This window comes from Myotis lucifugus, unplaced genomic scaffold (genome assembly GCF_000147115.1).
Source record: "Myotis lucifugus unplaced genomic scaffold, Myoluc2.0 scaffold_47, whole genome shotgun sequence".
NCBI lineage: Eukaryota > Metazoa > Chordata > Mammalia > Chiroptera > Vespertilionidae > Myotis > Myotis lucifugus.
The window spans coordinates 1,457,786-1,483,738 of record NW_005871095.1 but is presented as its reverse complement, the minus strand read 5'-3'; the positions used below and the strand labels follow the sequence as shown (position 1 = coordinate 1,483,738).

Sequence of the window (25,953 nt, the reverse complement as noted above, 5' to 3'; positions counted from 1 at the left end):
CCCACTGTCAGTCCGGGAACAGGGGCGGACCGGCTGGGAATTAAATGTTAAATACCCCCTACAGGCTGGCTCCATTGCACCGGGTATCCAGCCGCAGCCCCCGCGCCTCCCTGCCAGCTCCAAACCACCCAGACCTGGAGGGGCCTTACAGAGCTTTCATTTTTTTCAGGGTGGTCGGGGGGTGGGGGTTCTCCATCCCAGTGCAGCCCGACTTGGGTGCCTGTGATTTAATTAAAACGAATAATGCCCCCCCCCTCCCCCCAGTATGGTAGGTTATCAGAGAGGCGCCGCTACACCGGAAGGCCTCCTTCTCACACATCTTTTCTCTTTGTCTTTTAAAAATCGCTCTCGGCCTCAGAAGTTAACATGTTCAAGTTCTGGCGTGGGCAGCACTTCTCTCCACGGGACAGATTCCCTTTATCCTTCGCGGCCTCAGGAATGGGGTGGCTTTGGACAGCGGTCAGGCCCGCATCTATCCTGGTCCTGGACTGACGCTCGGAGAAGCGCTGTTCATTTTTTCTGCTTCCATTCTTAATCTCAATCTCGGGACTTTTAGCAAAAATGTGTGTGTGCGCGTGCCTCTGTCCCGGTTTGTGGAGCGGTTTCCGGTGAATGTTAGAAGCTAAATAATTAAAAGGTTTGGAGAGCGCTGTGAGCAGCAGAGGCTGGCAGCGTGACTGGCCCTAGAGAGCAGTGGTCAGAGAGAAAGGAAGATCGATGCTCCTTTACTGGGCCGTCCTGACAGCCGGGGACGAAACGGGCCCAGGAGGAACCGGGTGGGTGGGTGGTGGTGGTGGTGCTTCATTTAGGGATTTTCTTCCTGTTCCACCGACTTCTAAAAACACCAGGTTTAAGGAGATGGAGACTCCAGAGAAACTCCAAATCCACGACCCGGAGGACCCACGTTTTCTCCACTTATTCAAAATAAATGTTACTCATCTTTCTATAAGGATTGTGTATTAAAACAACTCCCCCTCACCAACTGAAGGCTGAATTTGAATATCGATGTTTTTGCATGAAAGGAATCCTCCAGCTCCAATTTTTGTATCTGACGGAATTTTATGGGGTGGAGGAGCGAAAAGGGAATAATGTCTTCCATTCAAATAGAACCCACATCAAGCTCTTAGTGCCGTCCGTGGGAAAGCCTGCGGGAGAACTCTCGCTCTCTCATCTCACACTTTGTGCTGGGGGAACGGAGGGTGGAACCTGCGTCTTCTTCCGCCTGACCCCTGTGCGCCCCGGCCACCTCGGCGGGCCGCGCGGCTGCAGGAGACTGAGCGCCACTAGGGGATGCAGTGGCTCAAAGGACCGGGACGGGCAGCGGAGGTTGGAGGCCGCGGGGCCGGCCAATCGCGGCCCGGCCATAGCCTCGCCCGCTGATTGGCTCCTTTTCCAGCCCCGCCTCCGCCCCGCCCTTTGCGGGGCGTCTCCAAGCTGCGCTCCCTCCGCCCCGGGTTTGGGGCTCCGCGGCCCGAGTCCCAAGCCCGGCGAGGTCGCCGCGGTCCTGCCCCGCGGCCGCTGAAGGAGGCTGGGGAAATACGCTGGGAATCGGAGTAAGTCAGGAAAAGTTGGGTCACTGGAGTGAAGACCCGAGTCCCGCCTTTCCAATCCCTCACTGCAGTTGGAACTATTTGGAGTCTTCCTCCCTCTTTCCTTTTCATCCATCCCATCCACTTTTGCCACTGAAGTCAAAAGCACAGTTCGATTACAAATATTGGGTCTGAAAAGGACAGCTGCAACAGCTGAGACCTTCGCGAGGCTTGTGAACTCCAAAGGCCAGGGAACGTATTGACAACGACTCCAAAAGTAACGCGGAGTTTCAATCAAAGGCATATTTCTCTTGCCCGGTTTCTCAACTCGCAGACATTTCTCTCCAGAGGCAAATCTCAAAGTACTTGGACGTTAATTTTGTTTTTTTTCTGATCAGTTTTACATGCTCATAGCACCAAGTCAATGAACTTCTCAATACTCCCCAGAATGAATAATAATAAAAAAATTGCTCACTTAAAAAGTCTGAAAAAGCAACTCTGCCTGTAGAAATTAAGTTTATGAATGGAGCAGGCCGGTTTCTCCGGCAAGGAATAGTCCACCCAGCCGGAAAGAATTGGCAGGAGCTGGAGCCACATTTAAAGGGCCAGAGCGCGAATTCCCTCCTGCCCGCCCCCCTCCGCCCCCGCCCCCGCCCCCGCCCCCGGCCGCTTCGCCCACCCGCCGCCCCCGGGCTCCCCGCCCTGGCCGCCCTGCTAGGCGCCCCTTTCCGGTCAGTGCAGGGGCGAGAGGAGGGGCTGGGGGTGAAGCCCCGGAGCGGGTTTGGGTTGCAGTTTCCTTGCGCGGGGGAGGCTGTCCCCTCCTCGCCAGCGCCAGGCTCCTCCCTCTCTCGCAGATGACACTAGAACCTCCTTAAGTTGCGTCGCGCCACAGCTGTCTGCGAACACTGAGCTGCCTGGCGCCGTCTTGATACTTTCAGAAAGAATGCATTCCCTGTAAAAAAAAAAAAAAAAAATACTGAGAGAGGGAGAGAGGAAAAGAGAGAGAGACGGGGAGAGCGCAAGACAGAGCAAGCCACGCAATCTGACGGAGCACTCTCTGCTCCAGGTCACACGCCTCCTCCTCCTCCTCCTCCTCTCTGCTCCTCGCTAACCAGGTTGGTACCGGCGACTTTTATTTATTTATTTATTTATTTAAGTTTGATTTCCCCCCTCTCTGCATTTGGGAAAACTGTACAACATTTAAAACGCAACCCTCCTGTTTTGGAGAGTTTCTAGAGGCTGGAAGAAAGTTCCTGGGACCGGTGTCCCCCCGGAGGGAGGGAGTGTCGTCCGAGTTGGAAGGGCTCAGCCAGTCCCGGGCTCCTGGGCTCCCGGGAGAGCCAGGCTGCGGGGATGTCCATTGGGAGTCTTTCCCTCCTGGGCTGCGTCCGGGTGTTCCCAGCTCCGTAGGAGGTGCGCGCGTGTGCGCGTGTGTGTGCGTGTCCCGGGGCGCGGGCCGGCGGCTCGAGGGCAGGTGGTGCCACTTCATAAACTCAGGTGCCAAAGAACTTCGGAGCTCACCCAGGTCTCCCCTTCTCTCTTTTGCAGGTGACTCGACGAGGGCCTCCGCCTTGGAGCCGCTGGAGAAGAGCCTCCCTTGCAGAATTCCAGCTGTCCTCGCCCCCCTTTGCAGTTTGGGGCCCCTTTATCCTCTGTACCTGTTTTTTTAAAATTTCTTTTTTTCTTCCTCTTCTCTTTGCTAAACTACCACTCAAAAGATTTTTTTTAAAAAAAATCTCATTTGCTCATCTTTCCTTCCCACCTTTCCCATTCCCATACTGAAAACAAATCATTAAACGAGTCCTGCTCCTCCGACGGCAAGCTCACCTGCAGATCCTCGGAGCCCCCACCCCCTGACCGCCCAGACCGATCGCCCTCCCTCTCCACCCGCGGGTTCCGGGCCCGGCGAGAGGGCGCGAGCGCAGCCGGGGCCATGGAGGTGACGGCAGACCAGCCGCGCTGGGTGAGCCACCACCACCCTGCGGTCCTCAACGGGCAGCACCCAGACACGCACCACCCGGGCCTCAGCCACTCCTACATGGACCCAGCGCAGTACCCCCTGCCCGAGGAGGTGGATGTACTTTTTAACATCGACGGTCAAGGCAACCACGTCCCGCCCTACTACGGAAACTCGGTGAGGCCACGGTGCAGAGGTACCCGCCGACCCACCACGGTGAGTCCGCCCGGGTGCGGAGACCCCGCTGCCCCAGGTCGGGGAGGCCCGTTAGGGACCCGGGGTGGGGAGACACAGCCGAAGCTCCCAGCGCCGTTAGTGCTTCATTTTAAAAACCTGGGGCCCGGAAATGGGCGAGGAAGCCGTCTCGACCGTCTTGAGAGTGTGTTTTTCACAACAGTCCCGGAGGCGCCTCTCCGCGGCTGGAGTCCCTGGGGCCCGGCGCTCACCTGGCAGGCGCGGGGCTGCAGCCCCGTCTCCCCGCGCTGCCGCAGGTCGGGGGCCTCCGAGGGTTCAGGCGCCCGGAGCCAGGCTCCCCGCCGGCACCCGGCGCTGGCCCAAAGCGGCTCAGACTCGGTTCTTGCAAAGGGCTTCGCTCCTCCAGCTATCTCGTAGCTCCTTCTGCCAGCGAACACATTTCCAGAAAGGCCCGAGAGCCGCCTTTCTTCACAGCCCTGATTTTGACTGCTCCGCGAGTACCTTAGGTTTCTAGGCAGGTCTAGCTACGCCTGCGCCCGGAGGAATGGACTTGCGGTGCTGTAAGGGGTTTAGGTGGAAAGACTCCTGTCCTAAGGTGGAGACATTTGCGGTTTCCTAGATTCCCGGCTGCACAGAATTTTCCTGCGGCTTTGCTTGTAGGTTGCCCCATTGCTGCTCCCCGCTACGACGGCCTTCCCATCTCCCCGGGCCTACAACAGTCCCTGAGGCTCCTAAAGAAGGTTGAGGATCCACCAGGGTTTCTTTTTTTATGGAGGAGCGATTACAGTTGCCTTAACTTTGTTTTTCCTTTCTCTTTCACCTTGAGAAGTTTGGGAGTTCTGAAATGCTAAAAAGAAACCCAGCCCTGTGTAGTTGGGGTTGGGGGTGGGGAGGGGGCACTAGCGCTTGCCAGCAGCAAGGGTGGTTTTTAAAGAAGAAATAGCAAAGTTTCACACGCGCCAGGCTCTCTCAGTGCCGGGGTTGGCGGAGATGACAGAGCCCCTCCGGCAGCAGGCGTCCTCCGCCCTGCTGTCACCACGTTTCAACCATTGTTTCTGCGGATGGGGCGCTCTTTGCCCTTGTTCGGTGCAGATCAGCAGTTCAGTGGAAATGCGTGGATGCAGACTTCATACTATTTACTATACTACTTCCTGCATAATCTGAATCTTGACCCTTGGTGTTCAGAGAACTCTCCTTCCCCTCCTCTCTCCTCCCCTTCCTCCCTCTTAAGATTTTAGTTTCAGTATTGTTCTTAATGGTTAAAATAGAACGTCAAACGCTGAGGCAGGCCCTGGATTAAAAGATCAAGGTGTGTGTGGATTTGAACTTGCAGTTTAAATTCCCCCCTCTCAGAGTGGATGTATGGACTTGTCTGGGTTATGGCTACCTTCAGCCGTGTGTGAGCGAAACATACACGTGAGCTGGAATTGTGTGTATCAGGAGCTCAGGTGAACATTCACATATCACACTGTGTGAGGGACAACTTGGAGGGCATCTGGACCTTCATTTATTTTCTTCTACAGGATTGGGGAGGGTGAGAAAGGCATCCCAGGGCACAGCCTTGAGAACTTTCTCCAGCAGTCTGAACACTTACAGTTTCCCTGCAAATCCCGTATCAGGCCTTGCCAATTATGAGCAAGCACTGAAGTAGGGTTCCCTGCAAGGGACCCTAAGAAGCTCCCCTCTCCTCTCTTCCCAGCCCTTTCCTTCCTGCTCTGGGCACGGGGAGCTGGGCACTGCTGCTGGCCTGTCTCCAGGCCAGTGGATTTTCCTGGTGTTGAGTGGTGAGACCAGGCTCACCCCTTCAGGCCTCATCACTCACAGCTGACTCTTATCAGGCTGGCTGGGATTAGGTCTAGGATGGGGGACCCCGGCCATTGAAGGAAGCCAATAAATCAAGTCAGGTTCTAGAGAGGGACCGCAGGGGATGTGATTTAGAAAGTGTATCTGGAGAGGCCAATAAGCCAAGGGGCCCTTCTTCACTCCATCTCAGCACCTCTTGGGTGTCAGACACAGGCCCTTCATGCTTCGGGCTTTGATGGGACATTTGTGTGGGAGGGAGGGATGAAGTGTGTGCTGCCCAAGGTACTCGGGGCACCACCTGGATTAGAGAGAGTGGGCCTGCACCCAGGTCCGGTCTGTGTTTGGGATTTTCCTGTCAGGGAGACTGGGGTGGAGGGGAATCCGAGGGCCTCCGGGCTGTTCTCACCAGCCTTTCTGCCTCCTGCCCTTTCCCGCAGGGAGCCAGGTGTGTCGCCCACCGCTGCTGCACGGATCCCTGCCCTGGCTGGACGGTGGCAAAGCCCTGGGCAGCCACCACACCGCTTCGCCCTGGAACCTCAGCCCCTTCTCCAAGACGTCCATCCACCACGGCTCCCCGGGGCCTCTCTCGGTCTATCCCCCAGCCTCGTCCTCCTCCCTGTCGGCGGGCCACTCCAGCCCGCACCTCTTCACTTTTCCGCCCACCCCGCCGAAGGACGTCTCCCCGGACCCGTCCCTGTCCACGCCCGGCTCGGCGGGCTCAGGCCGGCAGGATGAGAAGGAATGTATCAAGTACCAGGTGCCGCTGCCCGACAGCATGAAGCTGGAGTCTTCACACTCGCGGGGCAGCATGACCACCCTGGGAGGGGCAGCATCCTCGGCGCACCACCCCATCACCACCTACCCGCCCTACGTCCCAGAATACAGCTCCGGACTCTTCCCTCCTAGCACCCTGCTCGGGGGCTCTCCCACCGGCTTTGGGTGCAAGTCGAGGCCCAAGGCGAGATCCAGCACAGGTAGGCGCCTGCTCTCCCCTGGGGTCGCTCCTCCTCCTCTGCCTCTTCCTTCTCCTAAATCCGGGGTAAGGAAAGGGGAGCCCAGGCTGGCTCCACTGGGTGCTGCCCCAGACCCCTCTGAGATGTGATTTCTTTCCATTCTAACAGCCGCAAAGAACGAGGTGTGCCCCCTCTCAGTCAGTCTTCAGAGCAGCGTGGCAGTGGGATCTAATTGAACCCCCCCATTGGGCTGAGAAAGGAGAGAGACAAACACAAACACAAACCCTCCCCTGCCTGCCTGCTGGGGGGTGGGGGGAGGCTGACCGGCTCTGCCAGTAACCTTCAGTCAGTTTCCAAGACCAAATGGAAGGCGAGGGAATAACTCTTTAGTGTTTAATGCTAAAACGAAACCTCCTGAAACCTAAACAAACACAGGTCCCTCCTCTGACCCTTCCTGGCCTCTGAGTTCTTTTGACTGTTCCTCTCCGCCCAGCTCTACCGGGGTCATTCAGTCAGCAGAGGACAGCCCTTTTTACAGACATGTGTAAATAAAGTGTATATATCTTTTTTGCACTGGGCGTGATGCTGCAAAAGCAGCCCACATATTCGTTGCGTGGAAAAGGGGGTCCTCATGGTAACTTTTGGGACAGCAAGGGAGGCTCTGTCCTCGGGAAGCGGCTGCGTGTAAATCAAAAGCAGACAGGGCCAGGTACCTGCAGCCCGGGCAGGGGCAGGCCGGTGTCTCAGGACAGAGTCCCGGATGGATCTGAAGCCAGAGGAGGTGGGAAGGACTGCAACAGATCTCAGGTGTGTGCCTGTGCTTCCTCTGCTCATCCTCTCTCCAAAAAGCACACACCCTGTCTTAACAGCGCACTATTTATTTATTTTCCTGGTGTAAACACTTGCATTAATGTCCACCACCTCCCAACCCACACAAAATAATTTAAAAGAAAGAAAGAAAGAAAGAAAAAAAGAAAGAAAGAAAGAAACTACCACTAATTTTATTTCTAACCAAAGCAGTTGAATCAGAAAGCTAGGGATTCACTGAGATGAGATTCAGTTATGTTTTTAGAGATGATTCTGTGAAGACTGTTGTGTGGTGGGTGTGTCCATTTCAGGGTGGGTGACTGTCCCGGTCCATTCCTACTGTCTTGCCTCTGTCCTCCGTCTGTGGAGTTTCTATATACAAAGAAGTGGTGAAAACTACTTGTTTTTTATGGGCGAGATGAGCAGTCTTGAAACAGAGCTGGCAAAACCCCGGTTTAGAAAACTTGAGAGGGAGGGCTCTGGGCACCCAGTGACCATGAGATCAGTTTTCAGGTTTTTTTCCAGGATGACATTCACTCCGACTGCCTGGGTAGGACTGTCTCTATTTAGTTGATATGTTTTAGCTAATCCAATTATTTTCAGACTGCTGCACGCGACAGTTGCATTGTTTATCCCGAGCCAGGAACTTTAATAGAGTCCGGATGCGGTTAGGCTGACAGAAAAACTCAGACCTGCATGTTCAGTACATGAAAGTCGGCAGAGGGAGAGGGAGGTAGGCTGCTGGTGGAGTCAGAAAGCAAGAGGGAGAGCGGGCCAGGAGAGTGGCCTGGCTGCCTGGTCAGGGGCTGGGCTTGGCACTGAGTGGAGGGTTTGAGAGAAATGGGGTGCAGTTTTCTGCAGAAAACCTGGGATTAGATCAAAGGCTTGAGGTCTGATTGCAAAGAAAGCAGACCTGTGCATTTTGAGGTAGTGATGGGGTTTTGTTTTTTAAGTTCTCTTTTCTGGTGGGGCTAAAAGTTTTGGGGGAAGATCGTGGTATCTGAGGCCGGTGTGGTGGTTTGTGTATGGGGGAGGGGACAGAGGACTTTTTCCAAAAGCCTCTGGTTTCTCTGCCCTCATTTCCATGTTTGCTTTCTCCCCCTGTGTTGTGCACACCTTCGCCCCTTAGTTTAGTCTTTTTTCTTTCTCTCATCTTTTCCCTAAAGACTCTGAATATGAACATGAACATTAGGGAGGTGGGGAGAGCTGCGGTTTCTCTAAACCAGAATCGGGGGGACCTATATACCTATTTTATTTTGTGTGTGTGTGTAGGGAGAGAGATAAGGAGCCAATTGAAATTTGACTTTTTACTTCCTCCTCTTATTCCTTTCTCACAGTCAAAAAACAAAAAACCAAGGCCAGCACACCTGGGCATCCAGGGAGCCGGGACTTTTGGGAGTGTGGGATCGGGGAGGGGAAGTTTCTAGACATTTTCTGTGTAAAGGCGGTGGAAGTGGTGGCCATTCTTGAGAAGGGGGATTCTTTTGGTTTTAGTGGTTGCTTTTTTTTTTTTTTAAACCTCTTCTTTGCACTTGCCAAGGAGGAGACCGAGAAGAGGGTTGTCGCATTTTGGAGAAACCGTTAAGCTGTGGTTAGGGCACCTATTGCTTTTCTAATGAGGGCTGGCGCTGGGATAGATCTTTGCAAACAAAAGACAAAGCCTTTCTGCAAATAGCCACTTCTCAGCTGCCCACCTCCTGTGGGCATCTCACTCCACCTTCCTCTTCACAACCTCCACCCCTGCTTCCCACCCCTGTCCTTCAGCCCCGTTTCTGGATTTCAGTCGGAGGCGAAGGGGTGTTTGAAATGGCTGTTGAATGTCAAGAGGCCACGCAGCTTTGTGGTTCTTGTCACCTAAGACAGAGGTGTCTGTGTGAGTTGCTCACACTAGGCAGTGAGTGAGGGGAGAGAGAGAGAAAGCAGGAAACAGTCAGGGCCTCCATTAGGAAAACTGGTTGTTTGTGGAAGTCACGGCCTAGAGGCAACAAGGAGAAAAGAAAAAAATAAGTAAAACCCACGCAAGTCAATCGCAAACTTGCGGAGTGAATCAAGACAGAAAATTGCTCTACTGAGCAGCGCCTTGCTGAGGAGACAACCGTTGCTAACTCTTAAGGTCCCTCTGAAAAGGAAGCTGTCATCCTCCCCACCGCCTGACAAAGGAAAGGAAGTCAGACTATCTCGTCAGGCTGGGAGATCCCCCAGCCCAGGGTGCTTAGGAGCAGGGAGCCAGAGGAGCCTCACGCCAGCTCTCCAGCGGCAAGTAGGAAAGGGACAAAATGGCTGGGAGCCTGAGAGGCCCCTGTCTTAGCAGGATGGAGAGTAGGCAGCCCCAGCCAGGCCAGGCCAGCATCCCTGTCCCCGGATGGGGCTGACCCAGTGTCCACTTGAGGCACGGAGCCTGCAGGGCTTGCCTGCCTCCTGGCTCTGGCAGCCCCTGGCACCTCCTTGCCCACACCCCCTCCCTCCTCCTCCTTGCCCACACGCCCCTCCCTCCTTCCTCCATGCCTCCCCCACATCCAGCGGCTACAGCCTGCGGGCTTGGACCCCGTGAAAGGTGTCTGGATGCAGTTCAGTCCAAAGCCTTTTTTGAGGACCGATGGAAGCTATTGGGTCCCTAGGAAGTGCTCCTGGCACACCAGGACCACGTTTCTGTAGATAATCACGGGGGTTCTTGGAAGGAAATTTGGAACAAGAGAAATAATAAAAATCTCTCTTAACTCCTTGACATACATATTTTTATTTTTTGGAAAAGGAAAGTGAACAAAAACTCAGTACTGGCATGGACTCCACAGTGAAAGGAGACAAAACCCTCTTGCATTTCCTGAAAGTTCTTTTCCTTCTCCAAATTCACCCCTGGAGGAAAGCATGGCTATAGGTGTAAGCTCTCTGATTCCCTCCTACTCGGTCTGGGGTCTCCAGAGGCAGCACAGGCCCTGTCCCCAGGCCAGCCTTGCCCTCCCAGCCAGGAGTCAAGATTCCCCATTGCTTTGCTGGGTTGAGTTAGCTGATTAATCTCTTAAAACAACCTTTAGGAGCTCATCTCTCTTTTGCCCATCCCCCAACACCTCCCTCGCAGTACCCCAAAGAGAGCAAAACCTTCCGGCCCGCGCGCGGGATAGAGGGGGTGGGGGTTCCTTCCTTCGGGGTCCCTTCTCAGGGCAGCCAGGTGTGGAGAACAGCCCCCAACAACCAGACAAGTTCACCCAGAAACAGTCCTCCTCCTGCAAAAGTTGAAAAGCGTTCAGTAAGCAAGCTCCCCGTGTCCTGAGATGGTATTTTGAGGGATTCTCTCCAGGAGCTTTCCCTCCGGAGGTGGGTCTGGCTCATTCTTCTGCCCCTGAGTGAATGCTGCCCAAACCTCGCCTGGCCGGTTTTTGTTGATTTTGTTTGTTTGTTTTTTTGGAGAAGGAGCAACTGCAGGCAGGCCTTGGTTAATGAGCTGACCAAGAGCTCCCCCCCCAACCCCCTTCCCTAACTGGCCTATTTTGATCTTCTGCCTCTCACTCTGCCCCTCTCCCGGCCCTTTCCCTGCCCTCATCTCCAGGTTTCTTGCCTAAAGATGGCACTTCAGTCCCTGTCACAGTGTCTGGGAAACTGTGGAAAGCCTTGGCCTTTTCTAGAAGAAAAAAAGATGTGGAAATGAGTGGACCCTGCTGGGTGTTCATCTATTACTTGCCAGCCAGGGGCATTTACAGTTTTATGGGAAGTAAAATCAAAAGCCCTCGCCACTAAAATCAGTCAGCCAATTGATCAATCTATTCATCTATTTACTATCCGTTTACCTATCTTGCCATTGATTCATCTTCCCTTTCTCCCCATCCTAATCTTTATTACTTAATCAATCTGTATAGACAGACCTACCGATGAGAATGAGTCACTTTTGTTTTCCTTTGAGGGAAATGAGTGGAATGTTTGCCTTTGGGTGTCTGGGGCTCCGAATTTTCTCAGGGAACTCTTTCGAGTTGAAATTTGCCTTGGTCCTCAGCACTGGGCAGGCCCAGAACAAGGTTCTGCGGCAATTTATTCATGGTCCACTTCTATGTGTATGGGTTAGGCCAGTGGTCGGCAAACTCATTAGTCAACAGAGCCAAATATCAACAGTACAATGATTAAAATTTCTTTTGAGAGCCAAATTTTTTAAACTTAAACTATATAGGTAGGTACATTGTTATTAACTTAATCAGGGTACTCCTAAGGCTTAGGAAGAGCCACACTCAAGGGGCCAAAGAGCCGCATGTGGCTTGCGAGCCGCAGTTTGCCGACCACGGGGGTTAGGCCATGAGCTGGCCATTCAAGAACTCTTGTCAGCATGGCAGCCACCTTCAAGGGAGATGGGGTGGGAAAGTTCCCTAAAAGAGGGAGAAGAGAGAAAAAAAAAAACTTCTCTATTTGACTGTCATTCTCTAATTCTGTGCACTATCAGCTTTTCTGCGTTTTTTTTCCCTTCCATAAGTGACTTATGTGTGATCTTGTTTCTAGAAGGCAGGGAGTGTGTGAACTGCGGGGCGACCTCTACCCCACTGTGGCGACGAGATGGCACTGGGCACTACCTGTGCAACGCCTGTGGGCTCTACCACAAGATGAACGGACAGAACCGACCCCTGATTAAGCCCAAGCGAAGGCTGGTGAGTTGTCTTTGGGAAGCATTGATCCAATACTAACCGTTTGGTGTTTTTAATTTCCTCTCTCCCGGAAGGAGAGCTTTCGGCAGGAAATTGGCAGGACAGCTCAAAGTCATGTCAGCTTGCTAGGGATAGTGCCCCCCTCCCCCTCTTTCTTTTTTCAAATTAGATGCACAGAAAAGCTTTCTCTCTCATTATTTTCCTCTCCAGTCACTTACCAAATTGTTAAGGGTGCTGACTTCTTGGTTATCAAATCGGAAATGTATTCGCTAATAGCAGGAGTGCTTTAACAGGACCAGGACCACTGACTTAAGATGCATTGATAATGACAGTCAGATGGAGAAACCTAGGATGAGACTAGAATGTCCCAGGCACCCCCCAGAACTTGGTCCTGAAGTGGTAGAAGTGATCACAGCCTCAGTGCTGGATGAATCTCATGCCAGTGATTTAAGATTAATGGGGCCAGTTAACAGGATTTCACAAGCTGAAGACATTGTATGCAGTGGAGTTTTTCATCTTAGAAAGTGAGGACTTTCCACACGTAATTCCTGTGGGAAAAATTGTGTGATTCCCGGATTGCCTCTTGGTGTCACCCAGCATTTGGTCTTAGATCCCCCCATTGAACTACTATCACTAGAGTGCTAGTTTTTATCCCCCCTCTTTTCTCTTTCTTAAACTTCTTAACCCTTTACAAACATTTGAGAAAACCTGGCGCTATCAAGCATTTATTAGGAAAACTAGCAGAAGTTCATTTGTCAACTTGTCCTCGGAACCTCAGGCCAGCTTGAATAGCAAGTGCATGTAACAGACAAATAAAAGCAGGCTTGGCAGAGCATAACTTTACAACCACAGTGGAGAAATCAAAATGTTTTTTGTGGTGTTGACATTCACCATGTAGAGTGGGGAGGAGGGGGTTTTCCCCATGCAAATTAATGTTGAAGAAGCATCCATCAAATTCTAAGGGGGAAAAAAATCCAAATCCTTTTCTATTTTTTTAAAAAAGAATTATGTGTCTTTCCCATCAGATTTTAGTGCAATTCAACACCTTTCACATCCTCTTCAGAAGAAGGAAAAACTTTCTAGGGATGGAAGTGCCCACGTGACTAATTTTTGGCAATCCTTAGTCTCTAGGCTTTATTCTTTCTGATCTTTGCCCCTTTCTCCAACTTTCTCAACCTTCTGGTCCCCATGCACTTTGGTATTTTTTTTTTCCTTTCTCTCATGTGCAAAGCTAACTTCCTAGGAAAAAGCTGCCGGATATCTGAGCACTGGAGATAACTCATAAACAACAACTCAGCTTCCCTAACCTACACGTCAAGATGTTTGAACGGATCAGAACAAGACGTGTTTGAAAAAAAAAAAAAAAATGGCTGGAGGTGTTAGCACAGAATGAATATGATCACACCACAAAAGAATGTTCTGAATCACTCAAAACCTGGCCTTCATTAAGAAAAAAAGTTAAAAAGAAAAAACTAGCAACAAAAACCTCTTGTTAAAAATAAGTCATGGTACTATTATAATTGAGCTTCTTTTTTTTTTAAGGTAAAAGTAAAGAAGGAAAAAGGGGAAGTAAAGTCTCAGACTGTGGGCTGATTGATGAGCGAGAGTACATTTGACATTTTCTTGGGGTTTCTTCTGTCTGGGCAGGTTGCATAGGAGGCTCTCCTTGCATTTTGTATAATATTGTCTTCACTCACCTTTCAGAAGCAATCACTAGACTCTGAGTAATAATTACTTTTAATTCTAGAGTTCATTGGCTGTCACATTTTCAGCTGTCTTTTCTGTCTTACTCATCTGTTCTGGGTGGTTTTATAGTTTTAGTTCCATAGAATTCATATGCTCTGTCCCGAGAGACACTCGGAGCACATTCAGGTTTTTTTTTTTTTTTAGCCCTTAGATGCATTTGAGTACCTAGAATCTTTCTTTTTCTTCTCTCTTATATTTCCTGTCCCTCCATCCCAGCTTTGTCTCTCCAGTTTGTTATTTTCATGTTTTGCACAGTTGCAGATTCACTGAGGGCCACCCAGCCCAACATGTAGCTAGCTCCCCGTCAGATGCATATCTAACACTGAGTAAACTCATGCAGGAAATGGGAGAAGTGACCGAAGGGAAGAGCCATAGAATTCGTCCCTCAGTGTCGCCAAAATTTTCGTAGGTCTGACAACCAGCCGACTAGCTTGCTTTATTAATGTACTTTGTCTCCTGCTAGTGAATCAAACAGTGTGCCTTTGGGAGGTTCTGCATAAATTCGCATAAAGTCTGTAGACCGGAGATGTTTTCTGAGTCTGCTCCTATTTATGAAACTGCCAATATACTGCAAAGGACACACTCTAATTTTACCAGTTGGCCTGATGTACTTGTGTGATACATTCCAAGTTGTTGGGCTGGGAAATCCGGTGGCTGAGTAGATATTAGTCTACTATATCCGAGTATTTCTTTTAAAGGAAAAAAAAAAAGTACAGGAAGATCATAATAATCACATAATAACATAATTGTCAAAATCATTAAGCACTGATTTAATGTACTTTTTTCTTCCCAAGAATACAGAAGAACCAGTTATTTGAGTGTTAAATTATCACATTTCATAAAGGCAGGTGGGGTTAGAGGCAGGTAGGTTGTATTGAATTATTTTTAAAGCAGGCGTCCAAAAAGTAGAACCTTTTTGATTACGATAGATAAGGGCTGTTTTTAATTTCCAGTCCCTTAGAATGCAGAAAATAAGTACTGCTACTACAAAAAAGAGAGGCTCTGCTATTTAAGCCTGTAGGATGGAGGAACATATCTGTAGAGCAATTTAGTGGCTTTGAAAGGAAAGGAAGCAGTCTGGTTAACTCAGGATGACCATTGGGTTTTCCATACCCGACAGCTTCAGATCTTTGATAAAATTTTGATGGAAAAGGACGCCACAATTTCTGTCCCTTTTGTCCTATGCTTTTATAACTATGCCAGATTTTTTTTTTTTTTTATCAAGCTAGCTGAATTCTTTCTCCTCCTCTTGCCTTTCATAATATTTTTGAGTTCAGGGGCAGGAATAATTTTGTGGTTAAAATTTTCTTTTTATGTTGTGGGGGACGGGCTGAGTTGAGAGGTGAATGTTAGAAGTGACCCAACTCCATTTTCCCCCCAAAGTTTTTGAGTTTAATTTTCTTTTTGACAGTATGGACATAGAGAATAGTCCCCTTGTAAATGTGTGCCAAAAGAAAGTGAAAGATAAATTTCTCTTTTAAAAGAAATGAAGGCAGTGACACAATCAAATAATTAACATTCAAGTTGAGGCTGACATCTGACCTGCGACTATTGTGCTCCGTGAACAGCAAATAGGAAATACCTAATTTCCAGAAGGTGGGATGAGATGAGAGCAGGAGGAGGGGCCACGTTCCCGTTGAAGACCAAAATCCCCTCTTTATAGTTTGTCTCATTAACTACAAGCTGCCTAAAGAGAATGAGGATGGCTGTCACCGTGAGTGACCGAGTCTGAGTGTGGGCGGTGTCACCGTAGGACTGCCGTGAATTTGCTGAGGTCTTGTTCACGCTGGATGTCCTGCTTGGTGCTTCCTAAATTATGCACCCCATGTATGCAAGCTCACCCCGGCACAGACATTCTCATTCCGTTAGCACTCTGTTCTTTATAAGCCAGCCTTGTTTTATTGGGGTCTATGAAGTGCTTTTGGTGCCTTTGGGATTGTGCTTACTTTGCTGTTAGTAATTGTGATGGCCAGGCGCCTCACTGAGAAGTCATATCCGAGCAGTTGCACTTGAAAAAGACCTTTTGTGGGCCTGGCGAAGGAGGCTACTGGTTAATTCAGAATGGCCGCTCGTGAAAACTAAACATCTGGTGGACTTTGTGGGGTAGGGAGAGGGGGAAATTGACTCAGAGGGTAGTATTGGCTTAACTGATCCTCCCAAATTCTACACAGGAGCGCAGCAGGCTAAATTCTGACCACGCGGCTGCAGGCTGGCACGCTCCTCTGCCAGTGGATCTTCTACATTTTTCTTTTTGAGGCTGCTTTTGGGGATCTTCCTTACTTTCATGTGGGCCACTTGCTAGTTTTGATTTCAATGATAATTTTTTTATGTCTGTCTCTGTAGTTCTGAAAACACATTTAACATTTGTTTTGATTTCCCCCCTCCTCCCCTCTCTCCACTCCCCAGTCGGCAGCAAGAAGGGCAGGAACGTCCTGTGCAAACTGTCAAACCACCACTACCACGCTCTGGAGAAGGAATGCCAACGGGGACCCTGTCTGCAACGCCTGCGGGCTCTACTACAAGCTGCACAATGTAAGTGTCAGGGGGGCCAGCCCCAGCCGTCGCCCTTGCTGACGATGCCCAGTGCACAGCGTCACCCTTCCAGGTTCCCCCTTCTCAATCTGCATGCTGTTCTCTGGGCCGAACGACAGGCCTCCGATAATCAGTGCAGCAGAACCCAGTGTAGGGAACTGCTCTGTACAGCGTAGCCTTGCTGAGAGTGAAGGGCTTAAAGACAGACAATCCAGCCACCGTGGTAGGTGCGGAGAATATCAGGAAACACTGCAGGTAATGCAGCGATCTAACATGGGTGGTGGATTCGGGTCTGGGTTTTTAAGGGAAAAAAACTTCCCCTTGGAAAACAAAAACAAGTCACCATTTATGTTTTGATGTTTCTTTGTGTTTATATTTCTGGCAAAAAAAAAGAGCAAAGTAACTAGAATTGTAATGCATGGCATAGAAATTCCTGAAGCGCAGAGGCCCGAGATTCAGTTACTGAGGGGCAAGTCTTGGCTTACCCTGTGCTGTGAATTTTAAATGGATTCTCTGTATAGAAGACAGGAGATGAAATGTCTGAGAGATTTCATCTGCTGGCTTTGTCCTACTCAGCAGAGAACTGAGGAAAACTGAGGAAAAAATCCCAGAGTGCTTACCCAGACCAGGGAAAAGAAACCCTGCCTTTCTCCTTCTATATGTCATTAGCAGAATGATAATTGTCAGTCACCTGGGTTTAGCTTTGTCAGTTCTAACCTTTTAATTTGGGGACCACCCATGTTGCAGTGTCTTTGCCTTAAAAAAAAATTCCCCCCCAAACCACTCTGGCTAATAGCTATGACCTAGTGAGGCCTGAAGTTTGCCTTAGTCCCAGAGACAGAATTGTCCTTTCCCTCTCGCTGTCGCTCTCTTCTTTGGCTCCGTCTGATTTTCCGAAAGTCTCGTGGCCAATCTGACTTTGGCAAAGTCTGGGGCTGAACGGGGAAAAGGCAGAGCGTTTTGCTCACGGCCATTCTGGCAGTCACTTCTTCTTACCCAGGAATACCTGGGAACTGGGGAGGAAGTGTTTCTGGTTAAATTTTTTGAGTCACAGGAGAACTTCTTAGGGTGACCCCAGCACCCTTGTCCTTTTTTACCTTTTGGGGATAAGTTGCTGAGATTCCCAGAGAGCCTGCAAAACTCACCTCCCTGCCTTCAGTGCCACCCTCTTGCTACGGGCCCGAGCAGGGCCAGCACTGATGGAACCAGGGTCTTCCCAGAGTCGGTTCTTCTCTCTCAGATCCCTGGCCTGTGTCAGCATGGAAGCCCAAGTCCGTTCTCCCTTGGGGGAATTTACTTGCTCACTGCAGTGGAGAGAAACAGATTGGTGTTGAAAATCTGGAAGATTTGGGGCATTCGCGTTTATGAGCTCTCCAGTCATCAGCACAGCCTATAAAATTATTTTGGGGTTGTAATTTATGATTTTCAAAGAACCTTTCATGTTACTTGATTACAGTGGAGCCTCAAATAGTCTCATGAGGTAGACAGAGCAGAAATTATTTCTATTTCCGGTTTACTTAAAGAAATTATGACTCAGAGAAGCAAGTAACTTGTGCAAGGGAACATGGCTGGTGAAGTGACAGAGGCAGGACCGATTTCAGAGGAGCTGATGGCTTTCCCGGGGAGCATCAGAACTGATGGGGACCAGTGGAAACTCAATGCCTTCTCGTTGTAGAATGCACCCGAGTTCAATTCAAAGCAATGAATTGTGTGTGTTAGTATATTTCTTTCCTATTTCCATAGAAGTATGGGAAATTAACCAGGTATGAGTTTCTTTGACTCCTTAGCCATGATGAGATATGATCTCACTTGTGTCCAAGCTAAGATAAATGTTTCTGAATATTATGAATTTCTCATCAAATCAAAGAAAAGTCCAGGCACTCTCTTCACCGCTTATTCTCCTCCTATTCTTAATTAGCTCATGACTTCATGGCTGGGCTCCTGTGGGAGAGAAACTTGCTCATCAGTAAGAGTGGCTTTTCTGTCTTCTCTGGTTTAGTAAGAATTCACAAAAGGGGGCTATTTTTGTGTATTTAACAATAAGAGATACTAATCCATTAACATTCTCTTCGTGTTGTTGTTTGTTCTGCCCATCGAGATACCTGCATATGTATGCCATAAGTTAGTTCCCTTTCTGCTTATCTATGTGCTTAGATAACTACCTATCTCAGTATCAGTGAATCTAGGTGGTGTTGGGACTAGTTATCTGGGTTTGTGTGGCTATCGGTGTAACTAGATGTTATATTTAGATATCTGGCTGTGTGTATCTAGATATCCCGGTAAAGAGCTGTGTGTCCGGACATTATCTGGGGGAAGATTTGATGTGACAGTAGATTCCTATCACCTCTGTAGGCAGCACCTTTACCTTGATTATAACTTTGAAGAAGGAACCCAGAGATGTTCTTTTGGCAACGACCTTTTAGCTCTTCTGCCATCACTTACGCTGCCTTCCTGGCACAAGGGGAAATCAGGTCTCAGCTCCAGTGTGAGGTTCTGTACCCCCCACCCCCTGCCACTGCCCCCCGGCCCCGACACCCCTCCCCCCCTCCCCATGACCTCTCCTAGCTCAGCTCCAGGAAGCTGTGTGTTTGCTGCTCTCAGAAGCGTGGTCAGCAGCCCGTCCCTCTTGGCTGTTTGAATTCTTTCTTCCTTAACTGCTGTTTGTTCACTTTTGGAACATACAGGTAGATCCTAGAGCCATGAGAAACTTCTTTTTTTTTCACCCTTGAAGATGTTTTTTCCCAGGAGTCAGGAATGACCGAGACCCTGGCATTCCCTCCTTGAGTTGCTTTGCCGCAATCCCTGGAAAGGAGGCCAGATGTGGTTTGCTGCACGGGACAGATGGCTGCTATTGCGGTTAATCTGATTCTGACTCCTCATGGAGAGTGGTCTCTGTGGCTTTGCAATGTCCCCTGTCTTGATTCAGCCTACCCCCGCCCCCGCCCCCAAAGCAAATGTATCTTTAAAAGAAGATCAGTGAGTCTCATGGAGAAGAGAGAGGTGGTATGCTGTCTCAAAGGCTGAAGACTTGTGACCTTTCGAGTAGTTGCTTGCCTCTGTCTTTAGTTCTTGCCTGGTCTTTGATTTTTAGGATGAGAGCACGTTCATGCTAGGACAGTGCTTTGCATCCCCCAAGTGGTTTAGCTGTTTGCCTAGTTAGCAGGGGAGAGTCAGAACTAGGTAGAAATTGCAATTTTCAGTCATTGCAGTTGCTGTGACATGGGCAAGAGATGACCTTCTGAAAAGATAGGTTGTATTAAAATATGACTCCAGAACATACAAATTCCTGGGGCAGATTTGACAGCACCTCTCTGCCAAAGGGCAGGTAGAAGAGAGGCAGCCAAAATTTACTTTGAATCGGGGTACAGTCCTAGTTTCCCGAAGCAGATGCACATAAACACCTCTGGCCGCCTCGGTAGTGCTTTTAAAGTCCAACACGAATTTCAGGGGAGGAGACAAAATGTTATTTCCCCCTTGAAGATGCCTCCATCCCGATGAAATAGTCTAAGGAAATCCTAATGAATAAGACAAGTTACTATATTTTAGGGAAACACAGCCCTTTTGGGTAGGTCTCTAGAATGTGGTCCTTGGGAACCCAGAGTTCCCGCAGGCAGATTTCCCCCAAGTGGCTGATGTGGATGAACATGATTAATAACCTCTGCTTGGAACACCTTTCCTCTGGTCTCTTGGTTTCGGAAACTGATAGAGGCTGACAGTCAGAGCTCCGCCGCAGACCTAGCCTGCGGGCCCGTGGGTCCCCGGGGAGGAGGCAGGATGGGGTGGGCGGAAGGGGCCCCAGGAAAGCAGAGCCCCGAGCTGGGCAGTCAGAGGGACCTGTGTTGGAGTGGGAAAGCCTGTACCATTTCAGAGCCAGCAACAAAGTAAAAAAAAAAAAAATTGATCTTTGTTTAGATTAACAGACCCCTGACTATGAAGAAGGAAGGCATCCAGACCAGAAACCGAAAAATGTCTAGCAAATCCAAAAAGTGCAAAAAGGTACATGACACGCTGGAGGACTTCCCCAAGAGCAGCTCCTTCAACCCAGCCGCCCTCTCCAGACACATGTCCTCCCTCAGCCACATTTCGCCCTTCAGCCACTCCAGCCACATGCTGACCACTCCGACGCCGATGCACCCGCCGTCCAGCCTCTCCTTTGGACCTCACCACCCTTCCAGTATGGTCACCGCCATGGGTTAGATTCTCGGCTCGATGCTCAAAGGCCTCCAGGCAAGAGTGCCTCCAGCCCCCTCTACGTGCATTTTTGCAGGAGTCTATCATGAAACCGAGAACCGATGGATATCTGTTTGTTCTGAAGGCAGAAGGCAAAATGTTTGCCACTTTTGCCGAGGAGCTCACTGTGGCGTCTGCGTTCCCAATCACCGAATCTGGATCCCATTTGTGAATAAGCCATTCAGACTCATGTTCCCTATTTAACAGGGTCTCTCTAGTGCTGTGAAAAAAAAAAATGCTGAACATTGCATATAACTTATAATGTAAGAAATACTGTACATTTGAAGAAGACTTTATTGCATCTGGGTAGCGGTAAGGAAGGCACAAAGGATGCCAAGAATTTTAAGGAAGATGGGGGAAACCAAGTATGGAAATTAAGAAGAAACTAGGTCTGATGTCCAAATGGACAAACGGCCAGTTTTGTTTCCCTTCACTGGCCACAGGTGCTTGATGCATTTAAAAAAAAAAAAAAGAAAAAAAGAAAAAAAAAAGAACAAAAAAAAAAGTCGTAGGCGAATCATTTGTTCAAAGCTGTGGGCCTCTGCTTAGGAAATTGTATCAGTTCGGGCAATCCGTGTTAACACTCACATTTTGCCATCGAGGGTTTCAGATAGCCTTTTCCCAGGCCTACATGCTGCGTGATCCAGTCCCTGTAATTGTTGTTTGTATGTATAATTCAAAGCACCAAAATAAGAAAAGATGTAGATTTATTTCATCATATTATACAGACTGAATCGTTGTACAAATTTATTTACTGCTAGTGTTAAGATCTGCTTTTTTTTTTGTTTAATATTTTTCTTCTCTCTCAATTTTTGGTTGAATAAACTAGATAATATTCAATTGACCTGAGGTGATTGTGCTCCAGAGGGCTTCTTTTCCCTTTTGTTTTTTGATGATATTTATTAAATAGCTTCTAAGGGTACAGCAGCATCTGTCGTTTCACTCACTCCTCCCGCAGCCTGTGCTATGAGGGTAGCAGTGTATGAGCTACCGACATGCATGTCAGCGCCTTAGGCCGGACAGCCCTGGTCCGGGGAGCAGCCTGGCTGATTGTTAGCCCTGTTGTACTCTGTGTTAGTGATCGCTGCCTTTAATCTAATCTGTGGGAATAATAATATAAAATAATAATAAAGTGGAAATATTTTAAAACAACCCAATAACATCGTATCAAAGTGTGGCCACGCTCTTCTAGAACCTGGTAGCTCTCGCTAATTTAAGAAAAAGAAGTTTAAAAAGAAACAGCACCCAAACATGTGAAGTTATTCACTAGGAGATCATGCAAACCCCAGATCATCCACGTTTATTCCTTTGGGAAACTGGGCTCTATAGAGCCTTCCATGCAGTCCGAGGATTTACGCTGGGGTGGGAGTAACTTCCGGGGTCCCTCAGTGAGCTGCAGCTCTCTCTTCCTTGTGCACCTCGAATGAGGAGCCAGTCTTCTCGCAGGAGAAACGAGATGTCCTCGCTGAGATTCCCAGGCGGACTGCCGCTGAGGGATTCCTCACTGTTCTCTGCAAGACGTGAAGGAGCTGGGCTGGTTCTTGAGGTCATTTCTGTTGCTTTCTACTGTCGAATTGAGTAACACCACATGGAGAGTTTATTGGAATGTTTGCGAAACACGAAATAACCGTTTTGTAACTTATGCTGTATAGTTTCCTTTTCCTCTGTTGACCGAATGTGTAACTATGACACACATTTAAAAACTTCTGTTAATCACCTTTCTGCTTTCTTAGCAAATATTTTAAACCTAAAGTTAAATGTTGAAATAAAGGAGTCGAGAATCACTGAGATGCAGATGGAGATCTTACTGGGTCCTAATTAATGATCTACAATTCCAATGTTGTTTTCAGTTTCTTTTGAGGCACCAAAGGAAATCATCATCTATTGCCATCTGAAACTTGGGAGATTTTGTGGTATGGTTGGTTCCAGTGTCTCAGGATTCACTACCTTGCTTCTTCACGAACAGATCTGAGTTAATGAATGCCCTTTCACCTTAAGAACAGGGAGTTGAAATTCTTGGCATTCTTAGGGTGGGAGAAGGTGGGGGTGGGGGGGCACACAGAAAAATCCCCAACTCTACTCTAGCTCCATTTGTTTTAGGTACTATAGTGGCATATTTGATTTTATTCCTTCAGGAAAATGTCATTTTATCATCCTGTATATTGAGTCAACATTCTAAGATATTTCCAGAAGATATGAGAGATTTGAAAAAAATATATGATTGCTATATATGATTCAGTTTCTTAGAAGGTTATATATTTTCATGGTTTCAATGGTTTTGTTTTTTCTTCATTTAAAGTAAATATAAGACACACTAGGAGAGCAATACTAGAGAGGGTCTCACCTAGAAAAACATAACAAGATCGTAGATCTTAAATATTGCTTAAATATTTTTGAGTAAACTACCTCTAATTAATTTTCAACCTGTTTTGCCTCAGTTTTGAAATAGTTGCATTAGCTCATCCATAGATTACTTGAGAAATATGTACACAAATTTGGGTTATTTCTCTAAAACATTTAAAAAGCCAACATAATAGAAAAAAAATACTATGTGGTTATTGCATTGGCATTTGTGAACTCCTCTCATATTTCTAACAGTGAAGTTTATGAAGTAAAAAAATTGAATTTAAGCGCTTTTTATGTATTCAACAAGTACCTAGCAAGTGTCTCGGTTGAAGTCCATTTAAAACCACTTTTTGTTTTTTAAGCAGATCAGGAAATAGAGAAACCAAGACTTCAGTATCTCATTCTTACTTTGTGACATTTACGTGTTATTCCCCTTTCAAAAAATCTACATGCACTGTGGTGCGGTTCCCATTTGGGCCCCTGGGTTGGTTGCCAGGCAGACAGTAGGCCACAGAAGTGGGGACACCCAGAGCCTGCCTTCTGAGCTCAATGTCTATTCTCTAAACCTTTCTGTTTTTAAAATTATTCAAAAAGCCGGTTCATCATCACAGAACTTCATTTTAGTATTTCCTGAGTCTAGGACTCTGGGAGGGGAGCAGATTCTTCCCAGGTACTGCGTGCCTGACTGAGTTTGGTAAAACACCTGTTCACAAAATTAAAGCACCCAAACTCAAATGCCATCCACGGTCTGCCTCTGATACTTTCCTCACAATGGTGAATTGTCTTATTTCCATTTCAAAGATTTAGAAGCATTATTTTTTTAAATATATATTTTATTGACTTTCCACAGAGAGGAAGGGAGAGGGATAGAGAGTTAGAAACATCGATGGGAGAGAAACATCGATCAGCTGCCTCGTGCACACCTCCTACTGGGGATGTGCCTGCAACCAAGGTAAATGCCCTTGGCTGGAATCGAACCTGGGACCCTTCAGTCGCAGGCCGACGCTGCATCCACTGAGCCAAACCGGCCAGGGCAGATTTAGAAGCATTATTGCTCCATGTACTCTTTTGTGACATCGCCCTGTCCTCAACCCCCAACCCACCCCCAAATTTAGAACCATTTCTGTGATCTCTGCTGGACAACAGCCATTATCGACTCTTCTGTTGTTAAATTCCCTCCAATTTCCAAGCTAAGGAGAGAATTAAAAAGTTTTAATTCAAAAATAAAAGGCCAAAAGAAAACTTTTGAACGATGGCACATTATATTGCAGGTTTATCCACAGAACACAAGTTTGAACTGTTCTCCAAAACAGCGAACACATCAACTCCTTTCCTGTGCTTTCAAATGAAACAAACTTCGGAAAAACTTTCATTTTTGTTTATTCCATCTTGTTCAAGTGGTGTGAATACACCCTCAGATGGGACTTGTCCACACCCTTTGCAAAAGCCCAGGAAAGGGAAAACCCCAGAATTCAGAGATACTCATTGATCATTTGAACATATGATGATGATGGGCCCAGAAGTCTGAGAACTTGGGATCCTGATTGTGCCACAGAATGATCTGAGGCCGTTGGCTAGGTTTCTCTGGGAGTCAGCTCTTTATCTGTTACTTAGATGAGATGGCCTCAAGCCCCATGAGTCCATTAGATGATGATGATGATGATTTTTGAGAACATCCTTGATTAGGAAAGGTGTCCTTACACCCTTGTCAGAATTATGACCAGTTCATATGATTCCAGAAGGGGCCCGAATTGTCCCACTCCCCTCTGTCCTTAGCATTATCTTGCAAAACAAAAATTAACTTGTATTATGTGACTGTCAGCCCAGGACAGGAGTTAGTGTCCCAGTCTGCAGAGTCCCTGCTATTTCTGAAATGTGTCTAGGCCCCTCTGGAGTGGAATACACAGGGCTTGCTTGTCCTGCTGATGTTGGCAGCGTGGTTCATATTTCACTCATCCATTGTGTACAGAAATTCTGCCTGAACTGCTTACAGGCTATTCCAGGGCAGAGCCAGAGTCCAGTCTTTCTTTCTCCTTGCGCCCCCTCTGATCTCTCTGGAGAAGGGGATCAACGGAGGAAGCAGATCAAACTTCCCCAAAGCTGTTCCTTTTCTGGGACTCCATGGGGACTTGGGTATCTCCTGGCTCTTTCTCACTTGTGTTTGAGCTTCTTTGCAGGGGATCTCGGTACATTAGCCACATTGTTTGTGGTGCATTTTGACAATCCCCTGTCATGTCTGTGTGCACAGTCTGGCAGGCTGGCACTGGAGCCGGGATTTGGAGAGCAGGCCCACTCCCCTGCCCATCCCTGTCCTGCCCTCCCGACCCTGCCCCCATAGAACAAAAAGCGTGCATTAGCAAGCACGCCTCTGTACTGTGTTCCAGTGAAAGCCCATACATGTGCAAACACCTGGAGAAGAGTTTGTCTTCTTAAGGAAGCCGTTTTGCAACTTAGGGATGTAGTGTGGAGACAGGCAAGGCAATCTGCTCCCAGAACTGGGTCCTCATTTGGTGAACTGGTTTGAAAGAGATCCCACAGCAGAAGGATTGGTTGGTGTCTGCATGATGCCTAATTACTACCAGGTAGTCAACTAAGAAAGCAACCCAATTGGGGATTTTTTAATTTTTGGCCTTTGGGCATAAGAAACTTCCAAAAAATGACAGTTTTCTTTTTTTCTGATTATAAAATTAGTTAATACTTATTGACCAAACTTGTTAAGTACCCCTCCACACACACTCAAAAAATTTTTTTTGAAGAAGCAGAAGAAACAGGACTTTTTGGGTTGCTGTTGAGTTGGCTGTGTGAATCCAGTCTTTTGAACAGTTGTTCTGGAATGTCTTAATGAATCCTATGACCCTGGAGGGAGGGCGTGGCGTGGGTGCTTGGGTAGAGCAGCTGCTTTTTGAGGGTCATTACAACTCCATCTTGTAAACTAGGAAGGATCATTAAGTTAAATGCATCTTGTAAAAGGTGGTCGCTCTCTCCCTTCTCACGGGTTGGGGAGGCTCACTCCCCTGTGTTGGGACTGCCTCTCACAGCCATTGCAAGGATGGCTGGTTCCTCTTAAGCAAAGACGCCAAGCAGCTCTGAACACACTGCCGTATCTGACCACAGCCCCCCCCACACACGGCAACTGCCGGCTCTGAGCTGAAGCTGTCTGGGTTTCCCTCCATTGACATCCCATCATAGTGAGTCAGAAATTCTCTTCTCAGTTCTCCTCTGCTGTAGGCAAC

At 48.3% G+C, this 25,953-nt stretch overlaps 1 protein-coding gene across 1 annotated transcript; it reads left to right on the top strand.

Annotated features, from left to right (window-relative positions):
* Nucleotides 1-2,981: 2,981 nt before the first annotated feature.
* GATA3 (GATA binding protein 3) lies at nucleotides 2,982-22,158 on the top strand. Its single transcript, XM_023753554.1, is given in 6 exon segments — nucleotides 2,982-3,667; nucleotides 3,670-3,702; nucleotides 5,922-6,458; nucleotides 11,724-11,869; nucleotides 16,019-16,144; nucleotides 20,057-22,158. Coding segments are annotated over 6 exon segments (1,332 nt in total). The 5' UTR covers nucleotides 2,982-3,462; the 3' UTR covers nucleotides 20,342-22,158.
* Nucleotides 22,159-25,953: the final 3,795 nt, after the last annotated feature.